The 15,018-nt window shown below is 50.7% G+C and overlaps 1 protein-coding gene across 1 annotated transcript in view; it reads right to left on the minus strand.

The window, feature by feature from the left end:
• LOC125447617 (proto-oncogene vav-like) overlaps nucleotides 1–4,901 on the minus strand; it is a 140,469-nt gene extending 135,568 nt beyond the window's left edge. Inside the window, exon 1 of the mRNA XM_048522182.2 lies at nucleotides 4,408–4,901. Within this exon, the coding sequence (XP_048378139.2) occupies nucleotides 4,408–4,611 (204 nt within the window). The 5' untranslated portion in view covers nucleotides 4,612–4,901. The remainder of the gene's footprint in view (nucleotides 1–4,407) is intronic.
• Nucleotides 4,902–15,018: the final 10,117 nt, after the last annotated feature.

Genomic DNA, 15,018 nt, shown 5'->3' on the forward strand with positions numbered 1-15,018 from the left:
AGACCAAGGCATGAGTAGCAGTTGGCTGGACCCATTGCTGTTGGGACATAGTTGGTTGGCATTATTCAAACCAACTTGATGCCAGCAGCATGGGTTCAAATCCCTCACCTGCCGGGGTTCCCACGTCTCTTTCAACGCAATTTATCCGCTTCTCTCTTTTGTATGGGGAGAATCCCAAAGCAGGGCAGCAGAGTGACTTAGCGGTTAGCGCTGCTGCTTCACATCACTAATGCTCTGGGTTCGATTCCAGCCTTGGGTGACTGCCTGCGTGGACTTTGCATGTTCTCCCCGTGTCTGTGTGGGCTTCATCCCACGGTCCAAAGATATGTGCAGGTTAGGGTGGATCAGCTGTGCTAAATTGCCCTTCGGGTCGAGGGACGTGTAGACTAAGCAGCCATGGGGAATGTTTTGTTACAGGGATAGGAGTGGTGGGTCTGCATGGATGCTCTTTGGAGGTTTGGTATGGTCTGCTTCCACTGTGTAGGGTTTCTGTGATTTTTCACTTCTCCCTTTTGCCTGAGGTGTGGTGACCCTCAGGTTAAACCACCACTAATCATCTCCCACTCCCTATGTAACTGGTGGTGCCTTATAACTATTTTACTGACCACGCCCAGCATTTTTAACTGGGGCATAGCTTTGGTCTTTGACCGAACACAAAATGCAAAGGACTTTGCAATGGTGAGTCAGAGTGCTGAGCTCCAGTGAGGTATTGTTCGTTGCACTTTAATAAGATGCACAATGCTGTTACCCGACAACATGGACTATGAGGAAGTCGTACATTGTTTAAGGCTAGAACAGTTAAGGCTTTGATCACATTTAAAACCATTTGAATGCAGAGGTGAATGCCGCCCCAGTGAGTGCTTCAGTCGGTGCTCTGGTGGCCTCACACAAAGTGTTCTCACCCTGACCAAGCATCCTCCTCTCTCCCCCACAGACAAAAGCAACAGGAGAGGCACAGATGAATGTGCTGCAAACATTTATCTCCCTCACTCACATATGTGTAAAAACAATCTTATAAAGTAACAAAGGCAGAGATAGCGAGGACTGCCGATGCTGGAGTCAGCGATAACACAGTGTGGAGCTGGAGGAACACAGCAGGCCAGGCAGCATTAGAGATAACACAGTGTGGAGCTGGAGGAACACAGCAGGCCAGGCAGCATCAGAGATAACACAGTGTGGAGCTGGAGGAACACAGCAGGCCAGGCAGCATCAGAGATAACACAGTGTGGAGCTGGAGGAACACAGCAGGCCAGGCAGCATTAGAGATAACACAGTGTGGAGCTGGAGGAACACAGCAGGCCAGGCAGCATCAGAGATAACACAGTGTGGAGCTGGAGGAACACAGCAGGCCAGGCAGCATCAGAGATAACACAGTGTGGAGCTGGAGGAACACAGCAGGTCAGGCAGCATCAGAGATAACACAGTGTGGAGCTGGAGGAACACAGCAGGCCAGGCAGCATCAGAGATAACACAGCGTGGAGCTGGAGGAACACAGCAGGCCAGGCAGCATCAGAGATAACACAGTGTGGAGCTGGAGGAACACAGCGGGTCAGGCAGCATCAGAGGAACAGGAAAAGTTAACGCTTCAGGTCAGGTTTGTTTGTTGAATAGAGTCAAACTCCAGTGTTTGTTTGTTTCTTCATACACTACTGTACAGAACCAAACTACTTTGGTGTGTGTATAAAAAGACTTTTTTTTAATGAATAGAGTATATGTTTGAATTTTTTTAAAATGTGAAGATCGGCGTACCCCGCTAGTTTCCTGCTTTCCCACGTTGGCTGTTTTGTTAAAACGATTGACCCCATACTCCCTACACCCTCATGAAAAGTGCTTCATTGCCCCTTCAGAAGAAGCATTACCTCCTCCCTCCCCTCCCTCTCACAATCCTAATGACAATGTCACAGTTTTGTCTCTAACTCCTGATTCTGTGTCTCCCCCAGCCCCCACCCCTGCTCGTTTACTCCACCAGTAGCTGTGTTTTTTTCTTCATTTTTGCAAATTTCAAAGGAAATAGATGCTGTTTGGGTGGCCTGTTCCGTTGAAAACAAGCTCTTGTCTCTCAAGCCTCTCATTCCGAGAGCTTCTAATCAATCCTTGTCATCGTTCCAGTAAAGTCCACCGAGCTCTGTAATTAAGTGTCGTGGCAGCAAGTTTTCCCACCTACTCGCAGCACAGTTATCCCTCCCTGTCTGTAGGAGACGGATTGCTCAGAAATCGCAGCATGTGGGACGGTGTATCGCACAGGACAGTCTTGTTTCCCCCCAGTTAACATCTCTACCAGAGGTGTAGAAAGAAGAGGAGGAGGTTTTGTTCATTGAATTTTCTAGCCCCAACCTCTCGGGTACAATTTCTCCAAAAACCATGCTTTAAGCTTCCTCACAAACCCGATCTTGCCCTCATCCTGACAAAACCCCGATTGGAAGGGTGCCCTGCTCCCACCCGCAGTCAACCCAACCCTCTCTCAGTGCCCATTCTGCCATGGCGCGGACGTTAAAATTCTCATCCTTATTTGCAAAATCCCTCTGCAGCCTCACCTGCCCACTCCCCCTCCACGACACCTTCCCGATCTGCCGATCATCCTCCAGCTTTCCATTCTGGCCTCATGCATGTCCTCATGGTTTGTCATCGAGTCCAGTGCAGGCCACCCTTTCTATTAGCTCAATAGACCCTAAGTTCTGGATCTACCTGGTAAGCACCTCTTTCTCTCATTCTCTTTTCTTTTAAGACACCCCTTAAGAATTTCCGGTGTGGCTCAATTTCGGATTTTGATTAACAGGCAATCGGGTGAAGCACCTTGGGATGTTTTACCATTTCAAAGGCACTACACAAATACAGGCTGTTACAATTGCTCAAGGGTTGGCGCAGATGATCACAGGGCTCGGCCTGGACACAGGAAGAAGGATTGGACAGAATTGCAGCTAATGATAATTGTGAATGTGTGAGTGTGTGCGGGAGAGGGATAGAGGGGCCAGGATAGGGCACAATGATGATTGGTTTTGTGGTGGAATAGCCTCCTCTCTGGGTTCCCTCAAACATATGAGGGAAGGAAAGAAGTTGGTTCAAAACCAAACACACAACACCAGCAGAGAATTGTGTGATGATGGATGAATGAGCCTAAAATTGGTCCATGCTTCCCTCACGTTCCCTGAGTTAAAATAAGAGGCCATCTTCAAAGGAGAAAGACAGAATCACCTCACAGGAAATGTCCTGGTGTGTGAATAGACAAGCCTTGATATAGATAATTCTTTCTGGAGCCAATCCCTATCGCAGCCAGGAGAAAATGTGGATTCCTGGTGAGCTGTGAGATCCTCATGCCTGCCCAAGAGGTTTGCACGGTGGCTCAGCGGATAGCACTGCTGCCTGGCAGCATCAAGGACCTGGGTACGATTCCATCCTCCGCTGACTGTCTGTTTGGGGTTTGTACATTCTCCCCGCCCCTGCGTGGGGTTATTCCTGGTGCTCCAGTTTCCTCCCATAGTCCAAAGATGTGCAGGTTAGGTGGATTTGCCATGCTAAATTGCCCCAGGGATGTGCAGGCTATGCGAAATGGATTAGCCATGGGAAATGCAGAGTTACAGGGATGAGGGAGGTGGTTGCGTTTGGGTGGGCAGCTGTTGGGAGGAGAGGGGAGAAGTAGACGTAGGGCTGCTTCCACGCTGTAAGGGGTTCTATTTTCATCCCTACCCCTGCACCCTGCCTTCAGTCCAATGCTGATTGAGGTCTCTCTGGGTGGACTATGGTAATCTAACAGCACTGAGATCATTCACAGTCACACCAAGAGCATCCTGGCCCTGAGCAACAACAGAAAGGGTTAAACTTTGAGAACAGATGGTAAAGACAAAAGGCTTGAACTCCCCTGAGTGCAGAAGTTCAATGGTGATCTAATTGCAGGGCTCAACTTAATGAAAGAATTCAGCACAGAGAGAAACAACTTCCTCTAACTGGGCAGAAGTCCAGAACAAGGTTTGGGTGCTGGGGATGGGGGTGCAGACCCTTAAAGTTCAAACCAAGTCTTTTGAGGGGGTGTCCAATGCCTGAGATCTAATAAACATTTCTAAACTGAAATTGATTCCCATTCGCGAGGTCAGGGCAGTTTGGGGGCTGAGGAGCAAGGGGTCAAAAGGAGTTTAGATTGCGAACGATAGGACAGATTTGAGGAGCTGAATGGCCTCAGCCCGTTTTTGCGATCGGTTATTGCAGCACTCAAAGGAGGGACTGCAAAAGGACCTGATCACGGTAAGTGAGAACATCTCTCCAAGCAGCTTGTGGTCGGGGTAGGGGGGAGATTGGGGGCTGGGAGGTGGGGTAGGGGGGACAGAGAAGGAGAGGCTTCAACATCCGTCTCGTTGACAGTCACCGTTCTGTCGCTGGCGATCAGGCACGGCCACGCAAGGTCACAGAACCTACCTGAGACATCTGGGGCCGCAGATTGATCTCCTTGAGATTGATGGAGTGAGGTCGGAGGTTGTTGAGAAGCTGACACAGCAGGACGCCATCTCGCAGAGCCCAGGCCAAGTCGCAGACCTGAGCGTTGACCCAGGTCACCCTGTGGTTCGGGGGCAACACTTTACACTCGATTAACCAGTTGGCGCACTGCCGCCAGTTCTCCATCACCAAGCCCGGGGTGGGGGGTCTGCTCCCAAGTCCGGTCGCGATCAAAAAGACAACGACCCAGAATCGAACACAAAAAGCAGAAACCCCAGACTGCCACCTGTTCAGTGCATTTCCCGTCCTGACTGTTTCCTCCAGAGAGCAGCTTGTTTTTAAACGATCAGGTCCTTCCTGTTTCAGACTGAGATTAAAGATTCACCGACCAGAGCTGTGGAGCAGTCTGGGACTAGTAGTCCCAGCAGTGAGTTAGATTCACGTCCCAGCTCCCAAAACAGAATGACTCATCTCAGACAGTGGTGCGTTCAGCTATTTAAATAAAAGGCAGCCTGTTCCTGATTCCTTTCAAGCCTCTCAGCGTCTCACAGCCCTTTATTTCCTCCCAGAACCACAACCCACTTAACACGAGAAATAGAGGACCTCTCAGTCTCTATCTCAGACAACCAGCTTGTAACTGATGTTCCTTTCAAGCCCACCGACTCCCACAGCTACCTAGAATACACCTCCTCCCACCCACCCTCCTGCAAAAATTCCATCCCCTATTCCCAATTCCTCCGCCTCCGCCGCATCTGCTCCCACGATAAGACATTCTACTCCCGCACATCCCAGATGTCCAAGTTCTTCAAGGATCGCAACTTTCCCCCCACAGTGGTCGAGAACGGCCTTGACCGCGTCTCCCGCATTTCCCGCAACACATCCCTCACACCCCGCCCCCGCCACAACCGCCCAAAGAGGATCCCCCTCGTTCTCACACACCACCCCACCAACCTCCGGATACAACGCATCATCCTCCGACACTTCCGCCATCTACAATCCGACCCCACCACCCAAGACATTTTTCCATTCCCAACATTGTCTGCTTTCCGGAGAGACCACTCTCTCCGTGACTCCCTTGTTCGCTCCACACTGCCCTCCAACCGCACCACACCTGGCACCTTCCCCTGCAACCGCAGGAAATGCTACACTTGCCCCCACACCTCCTCCCTCACCCCTATCCCAGGCCCCAAGATGACTTTCCACATTAAGCAGAGGTTCACCTGCACATCTGCCAATGTGACATACTGTATCCATTGTACCCGGTGTGGCTTCCTCTACATTGGGGAAACCAAACAGAGGCTTGGGGACCGCTTTGCAGAACACCTCTGCTCGGTTCGCAATAAACAACTGCACCTCCCAGTCGCAAACCGTTTCCACTCCCCCTCCCATTCTTTAGATGACATGTCCATCATGGGCCTCCTGCAGTGCCACAAGGATGCCACCTGAAGGTTGCAGGAACAGCAACTCATATTGCGCTTGGGAACCCTGCAGCCCAATGGTATCAATGTGGACTTCACCAGCTTCAAAATCTCCCCTTCCCCCACCGAATCCCAAAACCAGCCCAGTTTGTCCCCTCCCCCCACTGCACCACACAACCAGCCCAGCTCTTCCCCTCCACCCACTGCATCCCAAAACCAGTCCAACCTGTCTCTGCCTCCCTAACCTGTTCTTCCTCTCACCCATCCCTTCCTCCCACCCCAAGCCGCACCTCCATCTCCTACCTACTAACCTCATCCCACCTCCTTGACCTGTCCGTCTTCCCTGGACTGACCTATCCCCTCCCTACCTCCCCACCTATACTCTCCTCTCCACCTATCTTCTTTTCTCTCCATCTTCGGTCCGCCTCCCCCTCTCTCCTTATTTATTCCAGAACCCGCACCCTATCCCCCTCTCTGATGAAGGGTCTAGGCCCGAAACGTCAGCTTTTGTGCTCCTGAGATGCTGCTTGGCCTGCTGTGTTCATCCAGCCTCACATTTTATTATCTCGGATTCTCTAGCATCTGCAGTTCCCATTATCACTAACACGAGAAATAATCAGCTTTTGTGACTGGGATAGCATGCTCTGGGATTGCCTCCTGTTCTCCAGGAGTTAAATCTAATCTCCACAGTGCTGCAAGGGAGTTTTCAATAAGGAAGAAATCAACTGGTTGGGAAAGTGCATTGTCTTGCACTTATCAGGGCAACCGCAAGTTGACCTTTTGTGAGGCAATGTGGTGTCCTGATAATATCTGGATTTTTATCTCATAAACCCCAGGTAAATGTTCTGCTGTCATGGGCTCAAACCCCATCATGGCAGATGGCGAAGTTTGAATTCAGGAGAGCATAAAGTTCTGGATTCATGGTGACCATTGTCAATTGTTGTCAAAACCCGCATGGTTCACTAAAGTCCTTTAGGGAGGGAAATCTGCCATCTTTACCTGGTCTGGCCTACATGTGACTCCCACAGCAACGTGGGTGATTCATGAGGGCCTACAGATAAGGTGAATGGCGAGTGTCTTTGCCCGAGGGTGGGGGAGTTCAAGACTAGGGGGCATATTTTTAAAGAGAGACGAAAAAGTTTTAAAAAAGGACACGATGGGCAATGTTTTTTTACACAGAGAGTGGTTAGTGTGTGGAATGAACTTCCAGAGGAAGTGGTGGATGATGGTACAGTCACAGTGTTTAAGAGACTTTTGTACAAGTACATGAATAGGAAAGGTTTGGGGGGGAATGAACCAAACACAAGCAGGTGGGACGAGTTTATTTTGGGAACATGGTCAGCTTGAACGGGTTGGACCAAAGGGTCTGTTTCTGTACTGTATGACTCTCTGACTCTTAGCTGCCCTCAGGACAATTAGGGGTGGGCAGTAAATGTCACCCTGGCCAGAAATGTCCTCATCCTGTGAATGAATTCAAAAAGAACTTGCCCCCGTGGGTCAGCAAGTGACTAAACTAAATCATCACTGACACACACATCACTCTGAGACATCCCAAGGCGTTAGATAAATGCAAATCCTAAATCAGGTTCTCCTACCTAATTCATTCGTTCATGGACGGTCCCACATAGAAGAGGATGAGTCTGTAGCTTGATGTACAGACCAATGCAGCTTCCACAGGCTCGGTGACACTTGGGGTACAGGGTGGTCGTGGGAAGGGGTGGGGGGGTGGGGCATTGGTGTGTCAGGGCGCTCCTTTCGCTGTTTTCGCCTGGTTTCCACGTTTTCCCAACAGCGAGTCTCGAGGTGCTTGACACCTTCCCAGATGCCCCTCCTCCACTTTGGATGGGTCATGGGGAACGGTACGTTGGCCCTCATTGGGAGAGGTTTTGAGTACAGGAGCAGGGGTATGTTGTTGCACTTGGCCACACCTAGAATATTGTTCGCAGTTTTGGTCTCCTTTTCTGAGGAAGGACACTCTTGCTCTCGAGCAAGCGCAGCAAAGATTTACCAGGCTGATTCCGGGGATGGCGGGTCTGATGTTCGATGAGAGATTGACTGCATTGGGATTGTTTTCGCTAGAGTTCAGATGAATGAGGAGGGATCTCCTAGAGATTTATACAACTGTAACAGGACTGGACAGGGTAGATGCAGGGAGGATGTTCCCGATGGTGGATGTGCCCAGAACCAGGGGTCACATTGTGAGGATTCTGGATAGACCATTTAGGATGGAGATGAGGAGACATTTCTTCACCCAAAGAGGGTGATCCTGTGCAATTCATTATCACAGGAAGGAGTTGATGCCAATACATTGAATATATTCAAGAGGCAACTAGATATAGCACTTGGGGCGAATGAGTTCAAAGGCTATTGGGGGAAAGCAGGATCAGGATATTGAGCTGAACGATCAGCCATGATTGTGAAGAACGGCAGAGCAGGCGTGAAGGGCCAAATGGCCTCCTCCTGTTCCTATCTTCTATGTGTTACCCAGGTGTCTGTTGGAATGCCACACCTTGCCACTGAGGCGTTGTGGGTATCCCTGTTGCGCTTCCTCTGTCCACCTGGGGACAGAAGCCAGACCAGCCCACCCAGTAACGGCTTCTAATCTCCAGCCCACCCCTGATCTCCACCACCGCCCCGCTCTCCTATACTGGCCCCAAGGCCCCAGCCCTTCTCCCATTCTTAGAGCCCTTAACCCCTGCAGGCGGTAAAGGTACGGGGTCCAAATGTGGATTTACGACAATCTGGTGACATTAACGCTTCTTTATTTGAATCCTAGAATTGCTGAGGTTGGATTTGAAGTCAGTTTCTGGGTCCAGGATTGTCATTTAGCCCCTACACCAACTTGCTCTATGTAATTATCAATGACAGTGCCCCACTCTCTGAACTGTGTACTAGCCTACCCCCGTGTGGCAGGATGAAGTGCATCAACCAGAAAAAAGTGATCATTGACCATTGTACTTCAGCAATCCTTCAAAAAGAAACGATGTGCCTCAGTCTCTTTCGACTTTGACTGCATGGTCAGTACTGTTGCGTTAGAGAAAGGAACTTTGATTTAAAAACTTTGTAAGAGAACCCAGGCTGACACTTGTGGTGCCTTCTGGCATGAGTGCCGCACCTTCAGAGGCTCAGCCCTTCGTGAAACTCGGACTTTTATTGTCTCTAACTTTTCAGAGAGGCGCAAAAGATCTTGTGGAACGTCGAAACACAGGGAGTTCTCCCCAAACCTTTGAGTCAATATTTTATCCTTCAACTAAACTCATAAAAACAGACATGGGCTGGGCGACCATATCTTTAGGAATGACCCTGTTCTCCTAGCTCTTGTCACTTCAATAAAGCTCTCTTCTCTCACATTAACATTCCTGTCTGTGGTCTGTGACAAAGTTCCAGTGAAGCTCAAGACAAGTTTGAGGAACAACACCTCATTTTCCCCGAGGCAGCTTACAGCCTTAAGGTTTTAGTAGAGATGTGGCTGAGCCAGAGATCTCCATTTTCCTCCAACTCTGGAAAGATGGTGGTGCAGTAGGGTTCCTGAGCTCGGGGCTTGCTCACTCTACCCTCTTTGCTTTTTCTTTCCATTTTGTTTTTACTTTATCCCCCCCCCCATCTCACTTTTATTTTCTTCTTGCGCTCACCTCCTGTGACGATCTCGACAGCGACAACAGTATTGACCGAGTGCAGCGCCGACTCGTGCCGGGAAATTCTGGCACAATAGCGGCAGAGGAGGAGTGGGCGCGGGGACCTGGTGTTGGCATCAGCAGCTGCTACGATGGCAGATTCGGCGGGCACCGCGGCAACGTCGGCCGAGGGCGGGTGTGGACGTGTTAGGCCGAACGGCCTGCTCCCACACAGCAGGGGACTCTATGATTCTGTGAAGGTGGCGCCTGTGGATGGCTTCGGGATCGGGGAGGGGGGAATGTTGGGTTTCCTTGGCTGTGATGTGGTAGGCCCAAAGTGGTCCTCCTGCAGTGGACCACAATGGGAGAGTGTTGGTAGGCCCAGAGCCTGTTGTGGAGACCACACCCACTCCCATTCTACCCCCAAACTGATGTCAAACAGAGCACAAGAAGGGCGGGGGGGGAGATGATGCTATTTTTACTCATATTTAAGTGTGAATTTCAGTCTTATATCTTAAACTGTACTGAAAACAAAACATGCAGGAAATCGTGCAAGGTGGGGGGTGGTGACCGAGTGGTATTATCGCTGGACTGTTAATCCAGAAACCCACATAACATTCTCGAGGCCTGGGTTCAAATCCCACCACGGCAGATGGTGGAAATTGAATTCAATAAAATATCTAGACTTAAGAGCCTATTAACAACTGTGAGTCCATTATGGATTGTCAGGCGAAAAACCCATCTGATTCACTAATGTCCTTTAGGGAAGGAAACTGCCGTCCTTACCTGGTCTGGCCCAAATGTGACTCCAGACCCACAGCAATGTGGTCGACTCTGAACTGCCCTCTGGGCAATTAGGGACGGGCAATAAATGCTGCCCCAGCCAGCGACACCCTCATCCCATAAATGAAAAAAAGGATCACAGCACAGAGAGAGCAAGCTAACATTTTGAGTCTAGATGACTCTACGGCAGATCTCTCTCTCCACGGATGCTGCCTGACCCGCTGCGATCTCCAGCATTTTTTGGTTCTCAGCGCAAATTCCAGCATCTGCAGTAATTTGCTCCTACCTTATGTCTTAATATTTTCTGTTCAGTCAAGTGGGGCCAGGGCGTGGTGACAGATTACACTCTACACTGTATTTATTTGTCAGTTGGGTGTCTTTTTTTCTGAGGCTGGGGGATTTCAAGACTACGGGCTGTACGTTTAAGGTGAGAAGAGAAAGATTTGAAAAGGACGCGAGTGGCAATTTTAATACACGGAGAGTGGTTCGTATGTGGAATGAGCTTCCAGAGGGAGCAGTGGAATGTAGATACAGTGACTACATTTAAAAGGCATTTGGATAAGCTCATGAATAGGAAAGGTTTGGAGGGATATGGGCCAGGAGCAGGCAGGTGGGACTAGTTTAGTTTGGGATTAAAGTCAACACGGACTGGATGGAACAAAAGGTCTGTTCCCTATCTATATAACTCTACACCTAAATACAGGTGAGAACAAATCATTCAATCTTCAATCAATTAATCCTATCGCACGCAATAAAAACCAAAAGAACTGCGGATCCTATAAAATCAGGAACAGAAACAGAAGTTGCTGGAGAAGCTCAGCAGGTCTGGCAGCACCGGTGAAGGAAAAAACAGAGTTAATGTTTCGGGTCCCGTGACCCTTCCTCAGAATTGCAGGAATCCCCACGTCTGAGGATGGGTCACCCCCTGAGGAAGGTGGGGGAGAGAGAGAGGAAGGAGAGGGAGAGGAAGAGAGAGAGAGAGGGGGAGAGAGAGAGGGAGAGAGAGAGAGAGAGATAAGCAGTTGATAGACAGGCTACGGAAGAAATTGCAGAGTAAATGTTCCTTTGGGAGTGTTCCACTTGTTTGATCAAATTAATGAGAAAAAATGAATGAATTTGCTTTATTGTCACACCTTGTCACATGAGGACATTGGATAATTTACAAGTTGCCACTTATTCTGCTACCTCAGGCACCAAGGAACATTGGAACAGATTCTTAAGTATGAATTCGTAAGAAAAGAAATCAAAACATAAAGAAATAAAATGTCCGTATAAATTAGAAAAACAGAGAAATGAGAGTTCAGCATAACAAGACTTCCAACCCAGACTGCACAAGGACTCATCCAGAGGCCGGGGGTTCGAGCTCACGCCGAGGCTGGGAGTTTAAGCCCACGCTGAGGCCGAGAGTTCGAGCCCACGCCGAGGCCGGGAATTCAAGCCCACGCCGAGGCCGGGAGTTCGAGCCCACGCCGAGGCCGGGAGTTCGAGCCCACGCCGAGGCCGGGAGTTCGAGCCCACGCCGAGGCCGGGAGTTCGAGCCCACGCCGAGGCCGGGAGTTCGAGCCCACGCCGAGGCCGGGAGTTCGAGCCCACGCCGAGGCCGGGAGTTCGAGCCCACGCCGAGGCCGGGAGTTCAAGCCCACGCCGAGGCCGGGAGTTCAAGCCCACGCCGAGGCCGGGAATTCGAGCCCCCGCCGAGGCCAGGAGTTTGACTCCACGCTGAGGCCAGACGTTCGAGCCAACGCCGAGGCCGGGAGTTCGAGCCCACGCCGACACCAGGAGTTCAAGCCCACGCCGAGGCTGGGAGTTTGAGCCCACGCCGAGGCCGGGAGTTCGAGCCCACGCCGAGGCCAGGAGTTTGACTCCACGCTGAGGCCAGACGTTCGAGCCAACACCGAGGCCGGGAGTTCGAGCCCACGCCGACACCGGGAGTTCAAGCCCACGCCGAGGCCGGGAGTTCGAGCCCACGCCGAGGCCAGGAGTTTGACTCCACGCTGAGGCCGGAAGTTCGAGCCCACGCCGAGGCCGGGAGTTCGAGCCCACGCCGAGGCCAGGAGTTTGACTCCACGCTGAGGCCGGAAGTTCGAGCCCACGCCGAGGCCGGGAGTTCGAGCCCACGCCGAGGCCGGGAGTTCAAGCCCACGCCGAGGCTGGGAGTTTGAGCCCACGCCGAGGCCGGGAGTTCGAGCCCACGCCGAGGCCAGGAGTTTGACTCCACGCTGAGGCCGGAAGTTCGAGCCCACGCCGAGGCCGGAAGTTCGAGCCCACGCCGAGGCCGGGAGCTCGAGCCCACGCCGAGGCCGGGAGTTCAAGCCCACGCTGAGGCCGGGAATTCGAGCCCCCGCCGAGGCCAGGATTTCGAGCCCACGCTGAGGCCGGGAGTTTGAGCCCACGCCGAGGCCGGGAGTTTGAGCCCACGCTGAGGCTGAGAGTCTGCACCAGCTTTCACCCTGGGCATTGCTGGGTGGGTTTAATGTGGGAATGTGGAATTAGTGTGGTGTGGCTTTGGCAGTACAGGGATCAAAGGTCTTCTTCTGTAACTGTATGATTCTTCAGGCCCTCACCAGTCAAAAACAGCCACCTAACTATTCCAATCCCATTTCCAGCACTTGGCCTTCTATATCCTGGCATCGCAGGTACGCTTCGAGCTACTTCTTCAATGTGATGAGGGTTTCTGCCTCGCCCACCCTCACAGGCGGTGAGTTCCAGTTTCCCACCGCTCTCGGGGGTGGGGGGGAAATGTTTTCCTCACACCCTCTCTAAACCTCCTGCCCCTTACCTTCAATCTATACTCCGGGTCATTGATCCGTCCACCTCGGGGAGAGGTTCCTTCCTTTCTACCCTGTCTAATAATTTTATACATCTCAGTCATGCCCCTCCCCCCCACCCCCCAGTCTCCAGTTTCTCCATCATCTCTGGTGTCACCCAAATTGTTGTCCCCCTTCAATCTTTCACCTCCCCGCAGCTTTTCCTGACATCATTTGAAGGCAGGACGAGCGGACTGACCACACCTCTCCCTGCAGCCTTGGCTGTACAAGGCTCCATGTAAATTCAAGTTCTTTCTTGATAGAATCCCCATTTGTGACCATCCGTCCAAATCCTCGTCCAGCTCCTCAAAAGCCGCAACGCTGCCTCCTAATGCCCACTAAAATCTCTAGTAATTTCTTCTGCAAAGCACACGATACTTAGTCCGTTGAAGCTTTCAGCTGCTTGACTTTTTAATCGAAGCTTTTGAGGCCCTTGTCGCATGCAGGATCGTGCTACTGGCTTAATAGCTGACAACAATCACGTGCGTTGGTGTAGCGCCTCTAACGGAAAGAGGTGGGACTGAGTTGCAGAACCTAGGTATATCAAGGGAGGGCTGCACCATTGGAAGTTCCATCTTTCAGAAACAATGACCTTTCAACTGGATGTAAAAATATCCCATGGTCTCATTTTGAAGTACAGTAGGTCCTGGCTAATATTTGCCCATGACTGCGGATATAAAGGGGATTATCTGATCGCCATCTCACTGCTGTTCATGGCAGCTTGCTGTGTGAAAATAGTCCCCCATGTGGCAGATGGAGTTTAATTTGGATAATTGCGAGGTATTTTATTTTGGCAATACAGACAAGGACAGGATTTATACAATTAATGGTAGGGCCCTAGGTAGTGTCGTAGAACGGGGAGACCTGGGGGTTCAGGTGCATAATTCTTTGAAATTTGCTTCACATGTAGACAGGGTAGTTAAGAATGTGTTTAGCGCGCTTGCCTTCATTGCTCAGACCTTTGAGTTTAGGAGTTGGGACGTCATGTTGAGGTTGTACAAGGCAGTGGCGATGCATCTTCTGGAGCACTGTGTCCAACTCTGGTCTCCCTATTGTCGGAAGGCTATTATTAAACTTTGACATGGCTCAGAAAAGATTTACCAGGAATTTGCTGGGAGTGGAGAGTTTGAGATAAAAATAGACTGGAAAGGCTGTTCTTTCCCTGGAGGTTGAGGGGTGACCTTATTGAGCTTTAGAAGATCACATGGAGTAAAGACAAAATGAATGGCAGGGGTCTTTCCCCTAGGGTGAGGGAGTTCAAAACTAGGGGGGGGGCATATTTTTAAGGTGAGGGGAGAAAGATTTGAAAAGGACATGAGAGGCAATTTTTTGACAGAGAGTGTTTTATTGTCACTGACGCAAATTGTTTATAAATTGTGAGTTATGCCACCATCTTAGGTACAGAGGTACATTAGTACAATCCTCACTTACAGAATAGAGAAATGTAGAAAGAAAATGTTACATTACAGCTATACACGGTATCGCCATAGGCCAGAAGCAAAAAGCAAAGTGACAAAGACAAACATCAGAGTCTGTCCCCAACAGACCAACACAGCAGGTCCTCACAGGGTCTGGTCACTGGCTGTCATCACATTCCACACTGAGCCACCGTTCCACCCTCGGGAGACCGTCTGTGTGGAGTTTGCACATTCTCCCCGCGGGTTTCCTCCCACAGTCCAAAGATATGCAAGTTAGAGGGGATTGGCCATGCTAAATTGCCCGTAGTGTCCAGGGATGCCCAGACTGAGTGAGTGGGTCAGTCATGGGAAATGCAGGGTGCGCTTTGGAAGATCAGTGTGGATTTGGTGGGCCAAACTGCTGGGATTTTATGTCTGGAATTGAACCTGTGTCCTGGGCACTGTGAGGCAGCTAACCACTGAGCCACTGTGCCACCCCCTGATGAGTGACTCACACGAAAGTGAAGTGATTGAGAGTGGGCTTCCAAATGTGGGGCTGTGTGTGGTTTTGTCC

The sequence above is a fragment of the Stegostoma tigrinum genome, chromosome 35 (genome assembly GCF_030684315.1).
Source record: "Stegostoma tigrinum isolate sSteTig4 chromosome 35, sSteTig4.hap1, whole genome shotgun sequence".
Lineage (NCBI taxonomy): Eukaryota > Metazoa > Chordata > Chondrichthyes > Orectolobiformes > Stegostomatidae > Stegostoma > Stegostoma tigrinum.